Source organism: Equus przewalskii, chromosome 4, assembly GCF_037783145.1.
Source record: "Equus przewalskii isolate Varuska chromosome 4, EquPr2, whole genome shotgun sequence".
Lineage (NCBI taxonomy): Eukaryota > Metazoa > Chordata > Mammalia > Perissodactyla > Equidae > Equus > Equus przewalskii.
In genome coordinates, this window is record NC_091834.1 from 14,347,875 (window position 1) to 14,373,034 (window position 25,160).

The 25,160-nt window shown below is 44.9% G+C and overlaps 1 protein-coding gene across 6 annotated transcripts in view; it reads left to right on the top strand.

The window, feature by feature from the left end:
• HECW1 (HECT, C2 and WW domain containing E3 ubiquitin protein ligase 1) overlaps positions 1-24,871 on the top strand; it is a 394,020-nt gene extending 369,149 nt beyond the window's left edge. For all 6 annotated transcript variants that reach the window (XM_070617193.1, XM_070617192.1, XM_070617194.1 and 3 more), the window contains 6 exons: positions 7,443-7,541; positions 8,134-8,263; positions 13,229-13,375; positions 14,555-14,669; positions 16,658-16,856; positions 24,430-24,871. In XM_070617193.1, coding sequence (XP_070473294.1) covers positions 7,443-7,541; positions 8,134-8,263; positions 13,229-13,375; positions 14,555-14,669; positions 16,658-16,856; positions 24,430-24,541 — 802 coding nt within the window. In that variant the 3' untranslated portion in view covers positions 24,542-24,871. The remainder of the gene's footprint in view (positions 1-7,442; positions 7,542-8,133; positions 8,264-13,228; positions 13,376-14,554; positions 14,670-16,657; positions 16,857-24,429) is intronic.
• Positions 24,872-25,160: the final 289 nt, after the last annotated feature.

The window sequence follows — 25,160 nt, forward strand, 5'->3', positions numbered from 1 at the left end:
GGACTCAACAAAAATGTTTTTGAGCCCCTGGGATTTGCCAATACAGTGCTGGTTCTGACAGGGGCTTGAGCTCCAGAAGATGCCATGGCGTTTGAAAGAGGCCTTCAAAGTCTGCAGACTGTGTGCAGGGTTTTGAGCAGACCTGTGTCCTTCCAATTGTTCTTGCATCTGCCTGAGCCTCCCATCCCCTCACCAAAGGCGGCAAGAGCCAAGCACATTATCACCAAGTGTCCAGCCTCTCTACAGCTCTCCAGTATCCTGTCTGATCCCCTTTCTAGGCAGAAAGACCAGAGACAGGACCAGCTTTGGGTCTCTCCAGGCCGAAGCTGGTACAGGGAGCATCTCTGATACTGAGTGGTGTGCAGCCAAGAGTCACGCAGAGAGAGACTGGTGGCTCACACTTCAAGAAGAGACCGAGAAGGTCACCAAAACCAAGAGACACTTTTCAGAGCCTTTCACACTTGGCATGTTGCTTGGGCAGTGCGCCGAGGGTTTTATTCTATTTTTATATCACTTTCATATAAAGGGATTAACTAGAAGCCTTTGAAAAGTGTTTTGTTCTGTCCAAAATGTCGTTCCAGGGTATCATCCGGTCTTTTATTTTCTCCACTTGGAAACCATCCTGCTTCCCCTTCCCTAAATGCAGCCTGTGAACAAGAAATTCCTCTCCCAAAATTCCTGACTGAATTTTTGCCATCACACAAACTGCTTTTGTTTAAAGGATCAGTTGAAAAATACACCGTGAAATCATTACATACTACCTCCTGCTAAAACATGTTCCCGCACGAAGTTTCATTAGAGAGATTGGAGAGGGAGGAGGGAGGGAGGGAGAGGCCTGCTGTTTCAGCTTCTTGGTGTAAAACAGTCACCACGTCTCTCCATAGGTTGACTCGGTCATCTACAGTCTCCTCTGCAGGTCGCTCTTTCTGTCCATCTTCCTGGAAGGAGACCTCCTATAGATATTGGAAATGTGAGCAGTTAACTTAATCGAACAAGCCTCAAATGGTGTATGATGTAGGTTTGTATATTTGTGCTCCACTGGGATAAAACCAGATATAATTTTCAGTTTAATTCAATTCAACAAATCTTGATTGGGCCCTTACCTCTGTAGGCGCTGTGATCCGTGAATGCTGTTCGTAAGCAGAGCAAGAGTTTGCAGCTGTGGAACAGCAGGAGACTGCAAACCAGCCCACTGGTCCAATCTACACCCTCCCCCTTCAATCCAGTGGGGTTGTGTAGCTTGGTGTAAGGGATCGCATGCACGTCTGTGGATAGGATTTATCGAACACTCCAGTAGACTGACCTCCACTAGTCCCTGGGCAAAGTCTTTTAGCATCTTAGCAATTTCCCTGTGTAACAGGTATCATTATGATCCCTATTTTGCAGATGAGTAAACTGAGACCCACAGATGTTAAGCAGCTTGTCCAAAGTCACATAGGTCAGGAGAGTTCAACCAAGGCAGCCTGACATCAGAGCTTGCAGTACTGTCCTCCCTACCACACTGCCTTTCTTGAATTATTGGCAAACAGTCCATAGTATAATGAGCCAACAAATAGTAATACACTCAAGGGGAGAGTTAAGATTTTGTTGGGCCTCTAAACCATGTGGGAAGATGTGCTCGAACTATGTGAAACTCCATTACCTTTGAACTCTCGCTAAAATTGGCAAAACCCAGATGGAACTGAGATAAATCCCTGCCAGTAACATTGGTTCCTCTCAGATCTCCTGCCATAATCGCCCTCAATGTCTTGATGAGAGCTCAAAGTGGCTGTTCCATTGGAGGCAACTCAAGTTTCTCTCCCAGACATCTGGTGAAGTGTTGATGAGGATTCTTGAAGAGTGACATCTGCCCATTTGAGAAGTTTTCCCATGGACCCAGAGTTAACCGACTGCATGCTGCCTCCTCACAGTACCTCTGAGCAGACAGGTGAAGATGAATCCCGCTGAAGTTTTCATCAGAGTGGGAAGAGCTAAGCCAAGGGTTGGAGCATTCATATAATGAAATACTTTGCAGTTGATTTAAACTAGATGATGGCAACCTGTATTTGCAGATACATGAGGGTCTCTGTGCTGTACTGTGATGTGAGAAGAGAAGTTGCAGAGGAGCACGAGTGGCAAGGCAGCTCCATCTACATAAGCGTGTCTGTACTCACCAACTGATGCTCAGGCGGAAAGACCCGTCAGGGTCAAGGATGTTGCCTCGGGTGATGGAGTTGATGGATTTTTATTTGATATTTTCTATGTTGCTTGTATTTTTTCTTTACACTAAAAGATACCCAATTCTGTTCTTTTTCTTTGGCAGGAGGGTGGGGGTTGATGATACCAAAAAACAAATCTTGCAACATACTGGAAACCAAGGATACGAAAAGGACTCAGAGTCCAAGCGACGTTTCCACAAACCACAGGGTCGTTGGGGTTGGGTTGAGAAATCTGACTGTGAGCTGTCCACATTTCCCCACTGAAGGGAAACAGACTGTGCCTTCTCCCCAGCGAGACCCGTATAGGACTGACTCTCAATAGAGAGGATGTTTTTTCTATTAAATGTGGGGTTCTATATTTTGCTATACTGACCATCTTCTTGTAGTGTCTTAGGTCTAAATGGGTTTCTGTGGAAACACCTCTCTGATCAGTAAATAAATAGAAGAAAATGGCTTATATGTTTTTAAAAAGCCAGGAATACATCTTATGGTGATAGCATATCAGAATCTCCTGGGGAGTTTTCATATTATACCCAAGACAGAGCCAGAGGGAGACTCTCTCTTCCCCCCACTTGATGATTACTGATGACGGGAGGTCCCATTCCTGACCCACCATGGTGTCATATCCTTCAGTGGCTGGAATGAGAAAAGGTTGAGACCCACCATCCAGTGCCAGGGGGAGGGTCCCAGTGGGATGGACATGGTGTAGCTGGCACGTGGACTTAGACATGTCTGGTACATGCAATCGGGGGAATGCCTTGCTCCTCTTGTCCTCAGCCACCTCCACATTGTATGCATTTGCATCTGCTCATTTACGTGGGGCCTGAGGCTCCTGCTGTAAAGAGAAGTTAAATGGTGCCCATCGTTGGCATCAGACGCACGTGGGCACGTCTGACGTGCTTGTGAAGGGAGCCAACAGAAAGCCAACTCCAAGCGGGGAATCTGGGTTCCTCCAAAATAATACAGCCCAAGAGAAGCAGAAAAATGGCACAGCAGTTGGGCAGCAGAGCCTGAGGTTCAGATATGAATGAGTGGTGGTAGCTTCTCACCACGCCCACCGTAACTGCCAGCCTAGGGACAGTGAGTGAACCTCAAAAGCAGTCCTCATACGTTCTCAGGGCCCCAGCAATGCCGCTGTGGGGCCTGGCTAACAGAGCAGGTCAACATGGAAGAGCGCCTTCCCTACTGGGAAAATTAAAATGAGCAGAGGGCACTCGGAAGAGCAGATCTCAGGCAGCAGCCTTGGGGCTGATGGTAATGCCACTAGAACATGCAGCACATTAACCATTTCTGGAATGTGGTGAGATCAGCATGGCACAAAAATGGCAGCCCAGGAAAAAAAGAAGGAGCAGTGCCACACCCCATGAGCAGGGCTGGCCTGCAATATCGGATGAGACACCATCTGGGGTCCCCAGAGAGAAAGGAGTGACTGAGGTTCTGCAGGTTCACACTCAGGGGCTCTTGGACTGGAGACCCTGGGGCCTGGATATTAAAGCCACACATGAACACCCACGGGCAGGGGAGGAGGAGTCTGCTACTTCTGTAGGACTTACTTTCATTTATCCTTAGAACTCTTTATTTGTGCAAGTAACTTAGATCAAAACTAAACTTTTTCTTTTTCTTTTTCTTTTTTTTTTTTGCTTAAATTATCTGGATGGTTTCTTCAGTCATCAATCCAGAGACTAAAGAAAAGTATTTTCTCTCCATCTCATAGTTCCTACACATTTTAACCTGTGTTAACAACAAGTACAGTCAATTTCCCAACAAGTAGCTAGGTGAGATAAATAAAGGAGGGGCACAATTACTAGAAGGTGTTTTCTCATTGACAGAATTATATGCCATGGCAACTCATCAACTGGTAAAGGCTTTCCATTCCAATCCATGCTTTTTAAGCTATTGTTTGGGATTTAAATTGTACAATTGCTGTTTTGCGCTTTAAACAAACACATCCCAGATCATAGTTCATTGCTCTGGAATATATTTTACTGTAAATATTGGACTGGCTACAAGCCATCCTGTCTGTGTTTATATAAAACTAAACCACATTATTATAGCTTGCTTGCACAGCTATCAAAAAATATCTAGGGCCTACTCGTTGCCCACATCAGCCTGTGAAACCAGTAAAATTTTGTCTTTGGAAATTCCATCTTATGGTCTACCCCATACAAAGCAAATAAACAGTTCTCTATTGGGTCTGCATTGCAGTCCAGAAACAGTCCCATTAGCCACACTCCCTCTATTCCCACCCCCGGGATGAGAGGCAGGCAGTGGCGATCCTGGCTGCACAGTGCTGAACAAGACACCAGACTCTGAGGTCCAGTCCGTCTGGTCCCCAGACCCTGCTACCCTGATCACTCATGATTGTCCAGAGTGGGCATCCAACCTGAGGTGGGACAACCAGGGAATCTTGCTGGAAGTTTGGACCTGGGTCAGAGAGAGTCCAGTTGGTCTTTCTAGGTGCTTGCAGTTCAGCATGTAAAACATGGGACGTGTTGACGATGAGAGAGAAGAAAGGAGCAGATGTGCAGTGAAGAGCCAAAGGGAGAAACTGGATGAGAGAGTGGAAAGCCATTTGAGCCCCTCATGTTCCTGACGCCCAAGTGCGTTCCTGACCCTGGGTTCCGCGACACACCACCAGGACCTTACAATGAATTCCCTCTTTGGCTTAAGCTAGTTGAAGTTTGCTTGAAGCAAAATATTTCTAATTAGCACAAGGATGGGTGGGAAGCCAATATAAAATGATAATAGCAATAATAGCTAACATTTAAAGAGGGCAGTTTTCCAGAAGAGGAAATGGAGAATAGTTGGCTAAGTCCTTGCATGAGGTCACACCCCAGGCAGCCCGGCCCCAAGATCAGAGGATTAACCTCTCTACGCTCCAGCTTCTCAAAACGGGCACAAAGGAAAGGGCCTACTCTGGTGTCGGGTCATTGTCCTCACTCTACCACTGCGCCACTTGCCTGAGCTGGTGATAACCAGCAACCTGCATTTTTACTGTTAAATGTGATGCTGAGATAAATGTTCTTTATTATGTTAAGGCAGCATCCTTCTATTCCTCGTTTACAGCGATTTTTTTTCTCCGGAAATTGATGATATTATCAAGTAACTTTTCAGCTTCTAACCAAAAAAAAAGAAGCAAATGATTTTTGTCTTTTGACCTTATAATTACTTTTAATAATAGAATGCTTACGATTAGATTGTTCTTAGTTTCCCCAAATCAAACATCCTTAATCAGTTTGCATTGTTCTGGGAAGAGATTGGTAGGTTCTCTTGTGTTTTATTTATGATTTTTCTTAGTGAATAAATAAGATGTCTTTAGTTTTCTTTCTTTTTTTTCTTTTCCAGATTCCATTTTATGGTTATGGTAGCTCATAATGACGAATTAAGAAGTTTTCTACCATTTTCTGATTTCTGGAACTGTTTAAATAGCAGAGGGGTTTTCTGTCCATTGAGGGTTTGAAAGAACATGTCATTAAAGAAATATACATACATATATATATATCCAGTCCCAGCATCAATTTTGGATATAGTCCTTTTTCCTCGAAGTTTTCTAGTTTACACTATGGTCGTCTAAGTTTTATACTTCTTAAATAGAATTGAATAATTTATATTTTCCTAGAAATTTTACAATTCATTGAGTTATCCAATTTTTTAACGTTGAGCTGAAAATAGTATTCTTATGTAATGTTTTTATCGCTCCATATCTGCAGATACTGCCTGCCCTGCTGAGATTACCATTTCCCTTTACTAGGCCCTCTGGGACCACCTCTAAGTGAGGAGGGTACTGGCCAGGCACCTCTGTGTTGACGTTGGCTCTCTTCCCCCTTTGGTTGGCCTCAGTCATCTCCACCTGGATGTCCACAACCTGCCATTATGTTAGAAGCAGCAGCTGTAAATGCCTTAGAATCCAGTTGGAGTGAGTAGGCCTGTATTGGAGCAGAAATAAACCGTGTTTTTATTCACAGGATTGTGGTTGCCATGTTGGGGCCCGGTCAGTTATCAGGGTGTCCAGGAAAGAGCGCTGAGGAATGAGGCACCAGAGGGGCACCTGGCATCAAAGACCCTAAGATGTTTGATTATCCTCTGAGCCTCCCCATCCACAGTGGCCCCATAGCACCTTGATGAGGTTCTGTTCGCCTCGAGTCTCTTCAGAGTCAATATTTGCATGTAATTTCATGCAAAAAGAATCAACTACTTCAAACATGCCAATTTGAAGTTTTGTTTATAGTTACACTCATTCTACAGATTAGAAAATCTATTCATTTTAACAACGTTTAGAGCAGCTATACAGGAAATCTTTTGAATCTAAAAAGAGCCTCATAAAAGGCAGAGGAGATGGGTTAGTTGGCAATTCCAACTGGGAGAGTCTGAGGAAGTCACAACTAAGTCCGTGCCCAGGGGAAGTCTAATCAGATAGGAAGACAGGGAGACCCCAGTTATGGAGGTTGGTACCAGAACTGGGCAAGGCCCCATGGTGGGGAAACCAGGGTGCTAGACCAGGCAGACAGGAAGCTGGTTAAGGAGCGGAGCAGCAGTGGGGTCAAGCTCCAGGAGGCCTCAGCATTCAGCTAAGCAGACTACCAGCAAAGATTCTAGGTAGCTGTTTGCCCCAACTAGGATTTAAATCAGTCAAGGCCCTTACATCTGGAGGTAGCCAGGTCTCCGCGACCTGTTCTTCCCAGCAGACCTTGCGCTTTGTTTGTATGTGGCTGGCAATATTGAATAGCAATGAAGGCTCAGCACAGTGTAATTCCGTGTAACGCTTCCCACTGACTGTGGGCACAAGTGCCATCTGCGCTTCCTGCTCAAATCCTCCGCCTCCCAGCACGGTGTCAGGCACACATTACATCTTCGGGTGGTGTCTCTGGAATGCTGCAATGGCTAAGCATGCGTGGTCCAGAAAACTTCCTGTGTCCTTGAGTTCGGTCCTCCTCAGGTTCAATGTGAGCTGTTTCTCTAGGGTTCCAGGATTCCGCTTCACCAATGCTGTCCTTCTCTTGGGTCCTCATACTGTCAGGTCTGAGGAGGATTCCAGCAAAATGACTATTCTGGTACTTGGGGTGAAGGAGGGTTCCTTTAGTACATACCAAGCACAGGGGCACTGCTTACGGTAAAGAAGGAGAAGAATGGGCGCCTCCCATGTGCTATCAGTTGGCAAATTCCTTAAGCAGCGTAAAATGAGTTAAATACTTAATAATGTGAATTCTCACCTGCCCTTAAATTTCTCTGCCTTGTCTGCTCCAGGTTCAGGTTTAGCGGTCGTATCCTAGGCCTGGCTCTGATCCATCAGTACCTTCTGGACGCCTTCTTCACGAGGCCCTTTTATAAGGCTCTCCTGAGACTGTAAGTGCGTTGCAGCCACGGTCCCCCTCCGGCCCTGCCTGCAGGACGACAGGCGCTGGCCTCCCGGGCACCTCCGGCACTATTGTCACTGTTTCGCCACCATTCCTGTTAGGTTTATGGTGGTTTACGTTTCCCAGTGCTTAGCTATCACATAAACCATTTTAGCGCAATAAAAAGCCATTTGGAGATTTTACGTAAGCATAGGAGAAGGCTGTTATAACATCATATGGATATGGATATATCAGTTTTTGTAAATAATTATAGTAACATTACAGACATTTCCTTAAACTACTAAGTAGAATTGATCTGTCTATAACTTGGTCATTTTAAAATGATCCTTTGCTCCAATTGCCGGGGACAGTCCATGAGTCAATAATTGTTTCATGTTTATTATTGTAAATCCTTAATATTTCCCTTTCAAAAACATTATTGAATGAACTAAAAAGATTCCTCAATATATTCAAAAGTATCAAATTGTTAGAGTAGGTCTGTGTTGTTTTAGGCGGGAGTGGCATGACCACGTTTTGGGATGACGTCTGGGCAGCCACTGGTTGAACAGTCTGTTTCCCTTCCTCCCTTTGAATGCACCCAGGCCCTGCGATCTGAGCGACCTGGAGTATCTGGACGAGGAGTTCCACCAGAGCTTGCAGTGGATGAAGGACAACAACATCACAGATATCCTGGACCTCACGTTCACGGTCAACGAAGAGGTTTTCGGACAGGTCTGTGAAATGTGGGACTTGGAAAAGAGATTTTGGTTTTTATTGTGGAAAACTCACACAACATAAAATTTACCATCCTACCCATTTTTAAGTGTACAGGTCACTATTGTTAAGTATACTCACATTGTTCACAACCAATCTCCAGAACTTTTTCATCTTGCAAAACTGGAACTCTACCCATTAAATAACTCCCCATTTCTCCTTCTCCCCAGCCCTTGCAACCACCATTCCACTTTCTCTTTCTATGAATTTGGCTACTTTAGATACCTCATATAAGTGGAATCATACAATACTTGTCTTTTTATGACTGGCTTATTTCACTTGCCATCATATCCTCAAGGTTCATCCATGTTGTACATGTGACAGGATTTGCTTATTTTTTAGAGTTGAATAATATTCCACTGTGTGTATATACCATATTTTGTTTACCCACTCATCTGTTGATAGACACTTGAGTTGCTTCCACCATTTTAGCTGTTGTGAATGATGCTGCTGTGAACATAGGTATACAAATACCTATTCGAGTTCCTGCTTTCAATCAATTCTTTTGTCTATATACCCAGAAGTGGGATTGCTGGATCAAATAGTAAAGGGATTTTGTTTTTAAACTAGAAAACAAGGAATCTTATTCATTAAAATATAATTCTTTGGAGCTGGCCCCGTGGCATAGTGGTTAAGTTCAGCACACTCTACTTCGGCAGCCCAGGTTTGCATGTTCGGATCCTGGACATAGACCTACACCACTTATCGGCCATGCTGTGGCGGCGACCCACATATGAAATAGAAGAAGGCTGACACAGATGTTAGCTCAGGGCTAATCTTCCTCAGCAAAAAAAAAAAAAAATATATATATATATATATATATATAAAATTCTTTGAGGACTACTTTCTTTAATAAAGCTGTCCATGTCTTCTTCCTTCTTTTTCTTGTTATGACATGGATCTACTTCATAGAGTTTTTTGAAAATTAAATGTGATAATGGATCAGAAAGCATTTTTATAAAGTGTGAAATATGTATGTAAGGTATTTCTGTTACCTGTGCAACTACAAAAATACTTCTTTTTATCACCAGCATCTAGATATTTACTCCTCTAAAATGCATATCTTTCCATACTATTTAATAAGATAAAGCTTCCCATTTGTTTTCAACCAGCATTTCTATAACCTGAATCTTCTGGGTTACAGTTTTATCAGCCTGACGTGTGGTAATTTGTAATGGGCTGTTGTGAGAATTAAGTTGGGATGCTTGATAAGTGCCTTGCATGAATGTAGACAGTGTGCTGAGTCGGTCGGTGAGTTACCCACTGAGCCTTGCAAACCACCCAGCACCCACATGTCAATCAAGAATCTTTTCCCAAAAAAAGGGGGGTCGGCCCAGTGGCACAGCAGTTAAGTGTGCACGTTCCACTTCGGCAGCCCAGGGTTCACCAGTTTGGATCCTGGGTGTGGACATGGCACTGCTTGTCAAGCCATGTTGTGGTAGGCGTCCCACGTATAAAGTAGAGGAAGATGGGCACAGATGTTAGCTCAGGGCCAGTCTTCCTCAGCAAAAAGAAGAGGATTGGTGGCACATATTAGCTCAGGGCTAATCTTCCTCAAAAAAAAAAAGAAGAAGACTCTTGGACACGTCATGGAAAATGTCAATGTTCTGTTGTGTTTCCTTCATGTAAACTCACCTCTGAAGAATACTCTCTTCCATATTTGAGAAAAAATTAGTTCTTCTACTATATAATTATTTCTCTATAACTATAGAGAGCACATTCAAATGTGTCCAAGAATGTACGATTCACTGAACTGTCCCGCCATGTACTAGATGAACATATAGAATACACTGTCCCCCGCGTGTGACTCCCTTTAGCCCATCCTTTACGTTTGCCCCATAGAAGAGGGTAAATTTGTAAAATCAACACAATTATTTAGCAAATTGTATTAAGACAACTGGGTAGCCGTCTTAAAAAATTTCAAGTTAGATCCCTAACCTAACTCATACTAAATTCCACCTGGATCAGAAAGCTGAACGTAAAGAAAAATAATTTTTAAAAAGTGAGGGAATTTTTATTTTTAATCTTTCAGTAAGGAATGCTGCTGTAGATGTGACATAAACTTTCAGAATCATAAAAGAAAAGATTGACATAGTTTAGCTCAAATTATTTTTTCAGTTCTGCATGGCAAAAATACACCATAAACAAAGTAAAAATGGCATAATATTTAATACATTGTAATGTGTAACACAGACAAAAGGCTATGTCTTTCAAAATAGGAAGAGATCCCACAGATCAATAAGAAATTATCAACACCACAATAGAAAATTAGCAAAGATTATAAGTAGATAGTTCCCAGAAAAGGAAATATGAGGAAATACTCAACTTCATTCACCATTTTTTAAAAGGTAAATTAGAGCATAGTGAAATACCATTTTTCCTTAGAAAGTTGAGCAGTGTCCTATTTTGGAGATGGAGAAGCAGGCAGTCTGTATGGGAGTGTAGGTGGAATAAGGTACCTCTGTGGCATCTGTCCTCATTCTAAATGCACCTGCCCTTGACTCGGCATCCACGTCTAGGAATTTGTCTTACACATAGACTCACACCTAATTGAAATGGCCTGTGTATTAGGATCTTCATTGCAGCGTTGTTGATAATTGCAAAAGATCTGAAACAATCTAAATGGCCAGCAGTAGAGAATTGGTTAAATACATTATGATACATTTACATAATGGAATCGTGGACTAGCGGGATGTGTGGCTATTAAAAAGTGTAAGACACCCCAACGCATCAATTTACATATACATCATAAATGATAAATAGGATATTATAACAACAACAACAAAGAAAGGATGGGACAGATCTAAATTGGTATGAAACAATTGCCAAGACATATTTTTAAGTGAAAAAGTATAGTGATGAACAGTGTGTGTAATGTGCTACTGTTTAAGGGGAAAAAGGAATAATATATACATATTGCCTAGTCTGTACATAGAATCTCCCAGGAAGGGAAATAAGGGTAATTTTCTCCAGGCAGGGAGATTGTATGGCTGGGAGAGGAGATGGGAGAGAAACTTGCTTTTCATTTTATAGCCTTTTATACAACTCAAATTTAATTCCATGGACAGATATTATCTGCTCAGAAATATGAAGTAAACTACAAATAATTAAATACATAAAATTAGAGAAAAAAATAACGTTGAAAATACAAAAGCACAATCCTTCATGTGTGTATAATATAGGAAGTGAACAACGCAGAGAAAAGTTTAAAACGTTCCCAGTGATAAAAATCAGGATGTGTTGTAGATCTAGAATAATGTATGATCTGTTTAAAGCTTACGCAAATCCTGTTCCTTTTCAAATGCCGTCACCAAGAACGATGACTTTTGTTTTAGAAAATTGAGTTGCAGCCCTTCTTTTGGCAAGTTATGAAATGGTGAAGACCAGACAGACAGATGCAGGTGAAAGACACCATAGGCTTCTCATGGGTGTATTAGGATTGGGGTCAGCTGCTAGTGAAGAAACCCAAAATGACCCTACTGAAATTAACAGAAGTTTATTTTTCTCTTGCCACATAAAAGTCTGGGAGGGGCTGGCCTGGTGGCGTAACAGTTAGGTTTGTGCACTCTGCTTCAGTGGCCTGGGGTTCGCAGGTTTGGATCCTGGGTGTGGACCTAGCACTGCTCATCAAGCCATGCTGTGGCGGCATCCCACATAAAATAGAGAAAGATTGGCACAAATGTTAGCTCAGAGACAATCTTCCTCACAAAAAAAAAGAAAAAGAAAAAAAGTGTGGAGGCAGGCAACCTAAGGCTGCAATCCCTATGATGGGCTCCTGTGCTCATGGCCCAGATGCACATGGCACCCATCCCAACCATCACATCCATGTCTGAAGCAGCAGAATGAAGGAGCAAGAACCCCTCTCTTTGAGGAGACCACCTGAAAGTGCCATACAACACTCTTGCTTACACCTCATTGGCCAGAATTTAGTCACAGGGCACACCTTGCTGCAAGAGAGGTTGGGAAGTAAAGTTTTTAACTGGGCAACGAAAACCCAGAGGATCCAAGGAATATGGATATTGAGTGGCAACTAGTATGTTGTAATTGGCCAATAGTTTATAATTAGCGCTGGTCACCTAAGTGATAGGAGAAAAAGTAACCATCAGACATATGTGGACTGTTTCGTTTCGGTACCTGTGTCCATGAGTGCCAAATATATATATGTGTGTGTATTTTTTAAACCAATAGCTAAGTACAGTTACTCCTCATTTGTCTTATAGCTCTGAGGGGTGAGGTGAACTCCTTAAGCGAATTTGAGATGACTGACACTGACCTTTTTCAAACACCAACACTTTTTGATAAAAATGTCTACTATGTTATCCACCTTCTTACCTTTCAAAAGACAGAGCACAGATCATAACTTTCCTTGATGACTCAAGCTTGTCCTAACAAACGGGTGTCACCAGACTGAGTGGCAATGCCATTTTCTGTTTCCTTTCTCAAGGTCAAGCTGTCACTCTGCAGCCACTATTATACCTGGCTGTGCAAACCATCTTCACATCCTCTGCTGCTTTGCTGCCAATGAACTGGTGTGGGTGGGGAAGCTGGTGACTGTTACAAACTTGCTTTAATCGAGATTCAAGAGAATCAATTACGTGACTGTTGTATAAGGACACTGAGCTCCATTTGGGGACAACCAGAGGCATTTTTCTTTCATTTTCCTTATGCCTCCTGAGTTAAAGAAACATATTTTCTCTTTATAAAACAAAAAACCACAGCTCTTGCAAGGTGCTTAAGTATCTGCTTAGGACAACTAGAGCCTTTCTAATAACTTCTAGGCAACTTGAAGGACGAAAGAGGTAATAATGCTGAGCCTGTGTGAACAGGACTCGTTGCACAGAGGTCATCCTCCTAAATTTGGCATGGCTTACTGTGAGATAAGCTGAGCCGACAAGCATCGCAATCTTTCTGTTTTCCCACAAGGTAACGGAAAGGGAGCTGAAGTCTGGAGGAGCCAACACGCAGGTGACCGAGAAGAACAAGAAGGAGTACATTGAGAGGATGGTGAAGTGGCGGGTGGAACGCGGCGTGGTGCAGCAGACAGAGGCCCTGGTGCGGGGCTTCTATGAGGTGAGGCCGACCCAGCTGAGGAAGGCAGGCTGCAGGCCAGGGCCTCGGTCACCAGACACAGCTTGTGAGGGAAAGGGAGAGGAGGAACCAAGGCAGGCCACGGGCTCAGCTCTACTCACCAGAGCACAGGCAGGACCTGCCTGGGGTAGATGGATGAGGAGTCAGAGTCCTCTGGGAACCCAACTGTTGTGAAAAATGCTCTCACAAAACTGGGGTTGATGTGGCCCTCGTGTGCCGCGTGTGAAAACGTCCGGTACCTCCTGTCAAGATATGTGCAGGTGGCATGTCCTTTCATTCAATGAGATAAAAATAAGTGAGGTGAAGGCATTGAAGGGTACTGTCCACTCTTGCCAGATTTTTGTTTTGTTATAATGTCACTTTGTGCCACATAATCCATGCGGAGGGGTAAATCGAGAGGGAGTGATGGTTGCTACCCTTTCTGTCTGCAAAAAATTGACATACTCACACGTTTCCAGTCTAGAAACAAGAGGCCATGAATGTTTTCCCAAGGCTCGGGGCTCAGAAGGTTTTCTTTCCCTGCCGTGATGGAGAGCAGCGTGGGTCAGTGCTGGCCCACCACTGGTTTCATTAAAGGAGGTCCCCACCGCAAGGGCTCAGTTGTGCCTGATACACGGGGACGTGGGATGGAAAAGCCAGAATCAGAACCTAACAAGGCAGCTCCTCCCAGGTCTTTGAAGGAGGGAGGTAGGAAGTCAGAGGAGAAAGGAAGGAAAATACTGTCGTATTAATATATAATGCCTGTTCCTAGGAAATAAGGCATATTTTTATGTGGAAGAGAGGGTACCTTTTAAGAAAATGGTAATACTAATACCTGTTGAGTGACTTCAAAGTGATTTGGACTTTTTGCCTTTAAAATCAATGTTACTGGAGACTTAAATGTGACGAGAGAAGGTCAAGTCTGGGTTGCTCATCACTTCATGCTGAGAGGGAGTATCAGAGGTAGTGAAAAGCATGGGACTTTCATTCAGTCCCCAGGGCATGAACAGGCTACATTTAAAAATGTTTAAGTCACAATTTTGAGCTTAAATACGACCACACATTGAAAAAAAAGTTATAATTGACATTCAGTTTCCCAGCCTAACCCACAGAAGGAATCATAATCAATGTAACCTTTCACCGTGGTTGGCCCTGTGTACCGAACCCTGATCTGTATTTCAGGTCGTAGACTCGAGGCTCGTGTCAGTGTTCGATGCCAGGGAGCTGGAGCTGGTGATCGCTGGTACGGCAGAAATTGACCTGAACGACTGGCGGAATCACACCGAGTACCGGGGAGGTGAGCTCCCAGGGCTTGCGAGGATATGACCATCACAGATATGATTCATCAATTTTTAAAAATTTTTTATTGAGCTGAAATTGACATACCATAAAATTAACCATTTTAAAGCGAACAGTGCAGTGGCAGTCAGTACATTCACAACGTTGTGCAGCCACCACCTCCAGCTAGTTCCAAAACATTTTCATCATCCCAAAAGGAAACCCTGGACTCATTAAGCAGGTGTTCCCCATCCCTCCCTCCCCCCAGCCCCTGCAGCCATCAATCTGCATCATCTCTATGGATGTACCTATTCTGGATATCTCACATAAATAGTCACATAATATGTGGTATTTTATGTCTGGCTTCTTTCACCTGGCGTCCTGTTTCAAGGTTTGTCCATGTCGTACTATGTTTCAGTACTTCATTCTTTTTTATGGCTGAATAATATTCCTATATATATGTTTCATCATCATTTTTTGAAGACTACAAAAAACTTGGCCTTACTTCATACATGTATGAAAAGTGCATCCTAGTACTTGCTTTGCTCTAACCTTTCAATCTGAACTTTCCTTCAGGTGACAGTAGTCGCCATTAGTGGTCTCTGGCCTAACTCTGTGTAGATGTGTCACAGAGGACACCGCCACCCGTGGCCAGCTCCTGAGCTGGGTTGCATCCTGGCAGGGAAATGGGTCCTGCTTCGTGTAGGACTGGTGCTGTCTTCACCTCAGTCCCTGTTTGCCACAACACGGTGCTAATTGTCTCTCCCAACCTAATTCCCCTTCTCCCGGCCCGACTAGTCTTCCTAAAACATTGTTCTATCAGGCCACTTCCCCACGCACAAAACAGGCTCCTTATTACCTATCAAGAGGTGTTTGAAAGTATTTTTTAGCCTCAACACCCTTCCCTCATGTAAAATCTTGCAGAGAAACCCCCAATCAATAAAGCAGAGAGCGAGCTAGGGGCCTGCCCCTCAGCCTCTCGTCTCCATAGTATGCTCAGCATAGGAAGCCTCGGTGGACGTCTAAGCCCTCCTTGGCCTGGTAAGAAAAGCACTGACATAAGGCGTCGAGTCGCAGTGTCTCTGCCTGGCTGTTAAGACCCCCAGCCAGTCTCCCCTCCGTCCTTCCAGACACCCCTCTATACCAGTCTGCTTGCTGTTCCCTGCATATTTCTTCCTCATTCTTGCTGTTCCTATTTCCCCGGCCAGAGATGCCCTCCTCCTCTTCTCCACTCACACAAACCCTTCGAGATCCTAACTCACGCACGCCTCACTTCCTTTATGAAGCTTTTCCTCTTTCTACCCCCACGCACGCTGATTTCTGCCATCTGTGACTGCCTCTTGCGTTGGCAGTCAGCGGTGAACCGTTTACTGATTGAGCCAAGCTTGGTCTCCTGTCTGCGCTGTGAGAGGGACCCAGGGCTTCCTCTGTGGGCCCAACTCATCTCAGCCTGGGGCTGGCCTGAGCGCAGCTGCTCCGGGGGCACCAGTGGCTGCAAGAGAGCCCAGCAGCTTCCGTTCACCAAGCTGGCCGTTTACCTCAGGCCTTTCTTAAGTCATAGGCTCTCATGTGGTATATGATTACCAAGAACTAAGACATCAGAACAAAAAAATACGATGAAATCTTGTATTCACAGATGGTTTTATCTCTTAAGAAGATCTCTACTACGCCTAGCCACTCCTTGTCTACATTTATATAAGGCGGGAAAATGACCTCTGGGGGCCCAAGTGTTTAAATAGAAAGCAACGTCTCTGAGGACATCCCTCAGAGCATAAACTCTTCTTGTAAGATGTCTATTTTCTAAATCTGCTTCTGCTGTAGAGCTTGACCTAGCTACACACCAGAGGTTGTTTTAGACCTCTCTAAGGCCACCACCATTAGAGAAATCAACAGATGAGAAGCAGCCGTTCAGTTCTTGTCACACCTGATGAGCGTTTCATCTCTCCCCCTCCGCTCCTCCCTCCCCTCCCCACGCCCGCTCCTTCTCCCTCCTTTTGCTCCGTTCAGGCTATCACGACGGGCATCTTGTGATCCGCTGGTTCTGGGCCGCGGTGGAGCGCTTCAATAACGAGCAGAGACTAAGACTGCTTCAGTTCGTCACGGGAACATCCAGTGTGCCCTACGAAGGCTTCGCAGCCCTCCGAGGAAGCAACGGGCTTCGACGTTTCTGCATAGAGAAGTGGGGGAAAATTACGTCTCTCCCCAGGTACGGAGCTCTTGCCAACCTTCAGGGAACCCGCTGAAGAGGGCCAGGCGTTCCTTGGTATCTGAGCTTGGGTGATCCTCCTTGGGGGTGGAATTCTTTTCTGCCACCCGAAGCATTGTTATGTGAGTTATGAGTGAAGGGTGCAGGTGAGAAGTCTCTGGGAGGTGAATTTAGACCATATTCTTAGTGATTTTTTGATGATTGATGGTATTTGGGCTATAATATCATGGTCCATGTGTTTGTTGTGGGAAGCTTTCCAATCCGTATGTAGCCCATTTTAATTTAAAGGAGAATGTCTCACCTGGTGGGAGTGAGGGGAGGAAGGGCTGAAAACCCAAAGGAACCCTTCCAGCACTGTCTCTGTGCTTCTACAGCGCATCACTCGACGCTCGGTAGGACAGCTGTTCGTGTACATGTCACATTTTCCTTATTGTGTTTTCAAACATGTGAGGACGAGACCACGTCTGTCTCAGGTCTCTATGGTGACTTCTGTGTAGTAAGCCAGCAAGGAAATTGTTGTGAGATAAATACAGAAAAGGAGGCACTGGGGATCCAGGCAGTTTAACAGAACAGCTTCCCTAGGCTGTGAGTTTTCCTCCACACACTTCCTGGGTCCTTTCTATGCCGCGTTGGGTAGCATATTCCTCATCAGTGAAGTCAGGAGCACTAGATACTTCTGTGTAGGTACTATAGTAATAAATACTGCTCAACCGACAGAGGAAAAGATTGATCCATGTTATTTTCAACTACTATGATATTTTCCGTTTATAAAACAAGATTCACATTTATTTCAGCTCTATTTCTCCATGGCTTCCCAGATACCATTGCTAAGTCCCTCTTATGGAAGGATTTACGGAACTATGATCTTCGTCTAGCTTTCCCACCTTCCTAACGTCCTGAAGACAATTCATGTGACGTCAGTGAGCGTCAAGAGGCCCGGGACAGCGCATCCCAGCCAGTTAACAGCAGCCCCAAGCCTGGGCACCATTGTCAGCCCTGGCTTCACCCGCTTTGTTAGCAGACCCTCAGTGCTCATTTGCGTGGCTCTCCTGATGGCTGAAGCTACTGAATTAAGTCTGGCAAGAAAATTAGGTTAAAAAGGCAAGATTTCCATTTGTCTATTTTAATGATAGATGTGGAGGATGGGGTTATTTGGAAAAATTCTGTTTTTATTTTAGAGAAATGAGTTTGAGTCACCATTTGAGGATGGGCTTCCCCGCCCCGCCCCAGTGTGTACCTCCAGAAGGGGCTGAGGTACGACACAGGAGATTTCAGTCTAGGGAGGAGCACAGCCCGATAGTAGTGAGACACAACGCAAGGTGCACTAAGAAGGGAAGGAAAGAGCGAGATGCTGTGAGGATGTAGGACAGAGGCCCCATCCTGACTGAGCTGTCACCACAAAGAAGCTGGCATTTCGGTGAGCACTGAGGGGCACGGAATAGGGGAAGGGACTTCCAGGCTGAACCAGCAGCATGAACAAGGCCTGGGAGAGTGAAACAGCCAGCATGTGCTCAGGAAGGGGCACCAAGCCAGCGTGGAGGACAAGATGTCTGAAATGACATGTGTAGGGGATGCAGTTGAGAAAGATAGTTTGATGCGCCATGAAGAAAAGACCCCGCTGAGGAGTCTGTTTTATTCTTTTGGAAAAGGAAGTTATTACTTTTGTCATTTTGGGGTCACAGATTCAGTTTAATTACATATTTGCTTTGGAAAGCTTTGAAATATACATTAAGCCTCTTAAGACAGGGGCCGGCCCAGTGGCGCAGCAGTTAAGGGCGCACGTTCTGCTTCGGCGGCCCGGGGTTCACCAGTTGAGATCCCAGGTGCGGACATGGCACCGCTTGGCAAAAGCCATGCTGTGGTAGGCGTCCCACATATAAAGTAGAGGAAGATGGGCACGGATGTTAGCTCAGGGCCAGCCTTCCTCGGCAAAAAGAGGAGGATTGGCAGCAGTTAGCTCATGGCTAATCTTCCTCAGAAAAAAAAAAAGACTCTTAAGACAGAGAGCTTATAAGGTGGACATTGAGCTTATGATCGGGCCCTTCACATCTGGACCAAAACATCACTAAAAAGGCCACTGCCCTCCAACCCCAGAGAGGATTCTTTGGAGAAGCGAGGACTTCACCCCATGCCGGTAGGGTCCCAAGAAGCACATGCTGAGATTCCTGTGAGAGGACAGTGAAAATGACCCTCTGAATAGTAACCCCTGACTAGTGTCCCTTGTACATAGTCTGAAGATCTAAGAACCTAAGAAGTGTCACCTATGTGTGGAGAGAAAGAACGGTAGTTCAGAAAGACCTGGCCAGGCCACATGGCAGGTGGCAGGAAGTCCTGAGGCTGGCGGGAGCAGGAGTGACAAGCAGACATGAGGTGACCCAGGGCTTCCCAGAGACCGTGAGCCCCAGTGCACGCTGCCCACCCTCGGAGGAGAGGGCGTCTGGGCCTGCTTTCTCCTCAGCTCTGCCCTCTACAGAAAGGCAGCTGGCTTCCCAGATGAGAACACCAAGTGGCAGCCCAACAAAACCCAGGTCAGAGCCCAGACTAAAGCTTTACGTCAGTCCACGTGCTTGACGTCTAAAAATAGTGCAAGGGGTAGGAAAATGGACTTTGAGAGTAGGGCTTTCAAGCATCTAATTTTGCAATGCCTGGTCGAGAAACTTCTTACACCTTCATAGGGGACGTACAAGACGAGTGGGACAGTCACTAGGGTTGAGGTCAAGGAGCTGCAGGCTAGGGCATTGAACAGGACATCTGTGTGGACTCAGATGCTACACAGCCTGGGGGGAACACTTGAAATGGAAAGGATGTAAGTACAGTACCAGAGATTTTAATAAATGTAGTTAGCCAGAAGATCAGAAGTTACGGAAGTTATATCTAGATCACTGATTTTCAAACTTTTTTAAGCATAGCCCACAGAAAGAAATACCCTTTGCATCACAACCCAGCACCTGCATATGTACTCATGTGTGTGTGTGTCTGTGTCTGAAGTACAAGTTCCTCAAAACAGCACTTTAACCTTCTTAGCTGCAGGTAATACACTCTGTTTTCTACTCTATCCTATTTCATTAAAACATCATGTCAGACAAAACCAGTAGTTTTGGAAAAATTATGTAAGTGGCTTGAGATTCAAAGGAACAGAAATTTTTGGTCAAAGATTGAAAAGTAATGGTCTAAAGCTGGCATTGGGGAGTGAGAAGACTCCACATCACAGACTGTGGCAGTGTGAACAATGGCTGTCTCCAGTCATGAGGACTGAGAAGGGACACTAGGACATGGGGGTCGTGTCTGAACAGAGTTTAAGGAGGTGGGAGATTTCCTTACCATGAAATGAGGGTTGGAAAGGTGGCAGAGGAAAGGCTGGGAAGGAAAGAGAAGTGCAGAAGCTGTCAGAGTAGACACAGCACAAGGCAGCGTGGAGATGGAACACAGGGGAGGAGAAAGCCTTAGGAGTTTACCCTTGGAGTAGGGACCAGGGATAACACAACTCTGAGTCATGGGTGGATTAACTGGCCTAAAAGTTGCAAACAGAATTCCAACATGAACTTGCTTCACCACAGACGTAAACTGAGCCCCAGCCCAGGCTGGAGGCGGAGGCCTGGTTAAGCTAATAGTTGGCTTACTCTGTAGGGATGGCTCTCAAGGGGGGGCAGGGAAGAGGCAATTTTGCCCACCACCCCCCATCCCCGGGGACATTTGGCAATGTCTGGAGATATTTTTGGTTGTTGGGGAGGGGTGCTACTGGCATCTATCTGGTAGAGGCCAAGGATACTGCTAAGCACCTACAATGCACAGGACGACCCCTCCCCAGGAAGAATTATCAAGTTCAAAATGTTAGTAGCGCGGCGGTGAGAAACCCCGCTCTGTAGGCTGTCAGGCTACAAAGGAGGCGTGAGGGAGCCATTGGGAGTCCAGAAAAGACACTGACAGCCATTGAGAAGCCATAGAGAAGCCAAGGGGAGAGGGGTGTTCAAGAAGAAGAGCTGTCAAATGCTTTTAAAGAGCTTGAGGAGGTGGGGGTAGAGAATGGGCTCTGGATTGGGGCATCCAGAGGTTACTGACAAACTTGAAAAAGTAGATCACCAGTGATGAAAGCAAGGACCCGTCTGGAGAACGAGGCTGTAGGTGGGCAGACTCGAAGGGGAGACACAGCTTCCATAACGGGCCTCACAACCAGCAGCAAGTAATAGTGATGGTTCCTCTTTTTGTCGTTTGCTTTTTTTTTTTTTTTAAAGATTTTTTTATTTTTTCCTTTTTCTCCCCAAAGCCCCCCGGTACATAGTTGTATATTCTTCGTTGTGGGTCCTTTTAGTTGTGGCATGTGGGATGCTGCCTCAGCGTGGTCTGATGAGCAGTGCCATGTCCGCGCCCAGGATTCGAACCAACGAAACACTGGGCCACCTGCAGCGGAGCGCGCGAACTTAACCACTCGGCCACGGGGCCAGCCCCTGTCGTTTGCTTTTAACCAGCCTTAAAGTGATCTCTGCTGGACAGGAGCAAGACTGTCTTTGGCACTGTGTTGGTTAACATTTTAATCAATAACTTGGGAAAAGTCGAAGAGACAGGAAGATCAACTGTGTAGGTGACACAAATTAGAAGGGCAAATAATACAGTGATTGGCACAATCTAAACCCAAAATTCTCACCAAATACTGGACCTAGATTAACACCAAACAAAGTGAAATTTGTCCTGCCATCATTGCAAAGATCCGTGTGGATCAATTGCCCAAATAGGAGATGAAGGTGACTCATTTGCCAGCAGTTTGTGTGAAAAAGGCTGAGAGTCTGAAGTCCCCACAAGTGTGACACAGTTCCTGAAATCATGATAGCAATTGTGGTTGCATTAAGAGACTCTTATTTTAAATAGTGATTCATATTGTTGATCCTCTCAACAACCCTCTGAGGTGCACAGAGCATGTCCTATTACCCAACAAGTGATAGCACTGAGGCTCAGAAAGATTAACTGACTTTCCCAAGGTTATAAAGCTGGTAAGTGGCTAGACTGTGACCAGAATAGAAGACTTCTGACCCCCAGTTTTGTGCTTTCTCCACCACCCCACCCCACCCGGGAGCCCTGGGCCCAGTGCACAGGGAGTGAGGTAGGCCGGCTCTCTCTGCTGGCAGAGCCACACCCGGAGGGCAGCAAGCACTTAGGAATGCTGACTCGAATCGTGATTTGATTGTGTTCATTCCTGCTAGATGACAAGCTAGAATTTAAGAGAGTTAGCCAAGGCTGCACATAAATGCAATAAAAGCAACTCTTGAAGAAACCCTGGGTGTTCAGGCTAGGTCTTGAAAAGGTGCCATTTGCTGAATACTTTCAGTTTATTCCCAGAAATTATCTTGTCCAGAATTAATTTGGTTCCAACTATTTTGTAAATAGGGGATTTTTTTGTCTGTCATATTTCCAGTCATGAGGGCCAGTTAAAATGACCAGAGGAAGAAAACCAAGAGGATGACGTCTGCTCATATCTCACTCCTGGCTAATTCAGCCAGGTCCAAAAGCATACTTGGGATCTTCCTGCCCACTTAGCTTGGTTAGCCATGGCCCAGGGTACGTCCTAGTGTCAGGCTTTGTAAAAAGAGAGAAGGGCCACTGTAGCTGTCTTCCTACTCTTACTTGCAGTAAAGATAACTCTTTACTGAGTTATCTTCCACTCTTCCTCAAACAAATACATTTAGGTAAAGCATTTCAATTATTTTCTTTTGAAGCCAACATAGGCCTGTTTGAATCTTAGATAAAAATCTAAGACCTCTGCTGACCTCTGCCTATTTTCATATGTCTTCCCAGTTAAATTTTTAAGGCCTAAGGGCAGACACTGTATTGTCCTGTTCCCACCCTTGGAGCTTGAGGAGACAGGTGTTTCGGAGAGTGGGGGGTAGCTTCCCAAGGCCAGTGAGGGAGCTGTTACCAGGGGAAGGAGTATGGATGCTGGGAGACGAAAACAACCGCATTCTCCCCAGACGCTCCGTGTGCAGGAAAACCTACCTTCCCATCCCCTAATTGATCCCCCCATATCCTGAGCTCCACAATGGCCTGATCTGGAACTCCAAAAACAAGGGTAAAAACACAGCACAACTTCCCTTGGGATCTTGTAATTAAAAGAAGAGTTTAATATCCCAAATAAAATTCAAGAGAAGAGAGAATGGTTTTTTTGGTTAGGGTTTTGTTTAGTTTTGTTTGTATGTATGTTTGTTTTGTGATATTTTATTTTATTTATTTTATTTTTAAATTTATTTTATTTTCTTTATTTTTTATTTTTATTTTTCGCAGGGAAAGATTCACCCTGAGCTAACATCTGTTGCCAGTAGTCCTCTTTTTTTTTTTCCTCCCCAAAGCCCCAGTGCATGGTTGTATATCCTAGTTGTAAGTCCTTCTAGTTCTTCTGTGTAAGTCACTGACACATCGTGGCAACTGACAGACAGGTGGTATGGTCCTGCACCCAGGAACCCGTCCCAGGCTGCTGTAGCAGTAAGAGTGCCAAATTTTAACCACTAGGCCATCAGGGCTGGCTCAAGTTATGTTATTTTTTAATTTATCTTACATTATCTCACAGCGCCCTTTTCTGTGCTGGTTGGCTTCTCAAAACACCATTTCGACACACCCCCCCTTCAGGGAGGAGAAGGCATTAGATCAGCCTTCCGCTGCACCCATCCACCTTTCACCTACTTATGTACGGGACTCAGCATCAACCAAGGATTCTGTAGAAACAAAGAACCTCTGACAGGGAGCAGCCAGTCCGGCGATTTAAGGTTCCAGAGCAGGAATCTGTGTGTCCTGGGCTCTTGGACTCTCCACTGAGCCCTGCACAGATGACACAGGGTCTGGCTGGTCCCAGTCCGTGCGTTAGCAATGGCGGGGGAAGCCATTCCTTGTCTAGGCCAGACACTGGCATGTGTGGGCCTGCAGGATGAAGCACATGCCAAATAAAGCAGAACCTAGGGCAGGTGGCACGGGAATGCTCCAGGCACCCAGGGAGGACTATCCCACAAGCTCAGCTGTTTTTGGAAATGCAGCACTTTGGCTCAGCCTGTCCCATAGAGAACTATAAAGAAGTCAGACTCTCTCCAGGGCACACCTGGTGTAATGGAGCATTGGATCTCAGACCTCCAGGGAATCCATTGGCGCCTCTAAATTAATGCACATGGTTTACAGAGGCCCAGAAATCAGAGCTGGGCGAGGACACTTGGGATTGTGCCCCTTTAATACTAATGTTATTTCTGCCTCCTTCACCGACCACATCCACATTCAAATTTCAATTGCAACGTAAAGCTTATGCCATAGAGTTTATCATTGATTTGCTAGTGCGGTGTGGTGTGGTTTGCTTACAAATGCAAACCACCTATTTCTGTTTATTCCGCTCCCTTAACTGGTCTCTTCCTGTCTAGAAGGCTGTGGTTCTTAGTTTATGTTTATGTTCTTAGCAATGTTTTACGGGGGTCCTAAATCATGGTTCAGCTCACTTTCGATTCACTTTCGACTCACGGCTTCAAACTGATTACAGATATATGCAAACCCGTTGTCCCATTGTGTCGTTGAAGCAAACCCCTTCACCAATCTTTTCTCCCCCGTTCAGGGCTCACACATGCTTCAATCGATTGGATCTTCCACCTTATCCCTCGTACTCCATGTTGTATGAAAAGCTGTTAACAGCAGTAGAAGAAACCAGCACTTTTGGACTCGAATGAGGAAATGGAAACTTGCCTGACCTTTTCCTGGCCGGTGACGTCACCCTCTCCCTTTCCCAGAATCAACTCTCCTTTGATTTTGGTATTCCATGATTTTTATTTTCAAACCAAATCAGGATTGACAAAAGCTGTGCATGAAGAACTGCCTTCTTCTAAGATCTCACCTTCAGGCTTATCTCCTCTATTTTCAATGAACCGCTAGCCTGTATGCAATATTCAAAAACAGCACTCTCAAGGTCTGTGTATATCCACATACCTCCATTACTAACAATGAAATATGAATGCAAGTTATGCTACTCTTGACCAAATGGTAATAAATGTTTACTTCCATTTATATGATTTAAGGGAAAATTTGAGCATTAAGCATTCCAAGCTTTTATATGCCCATCTCTTCTGAGCAGAGCCACCATTTTTTATAATTTCTAACAACCAACTCCAGAACCTAGGAGCTGATCAACTCTTTCTTTCCCTCCCACTCTACTTCTCCCTGTGCATACAATCCATCCCAAAACAGCAGCGGCAAAGCCGAAATTTTTATACGTTCAACTCATGATTCATATGTGGCATCAGTCTCATCAGCTGGAACTAGCCTAGACATATGGTGCAAATATTACACTTT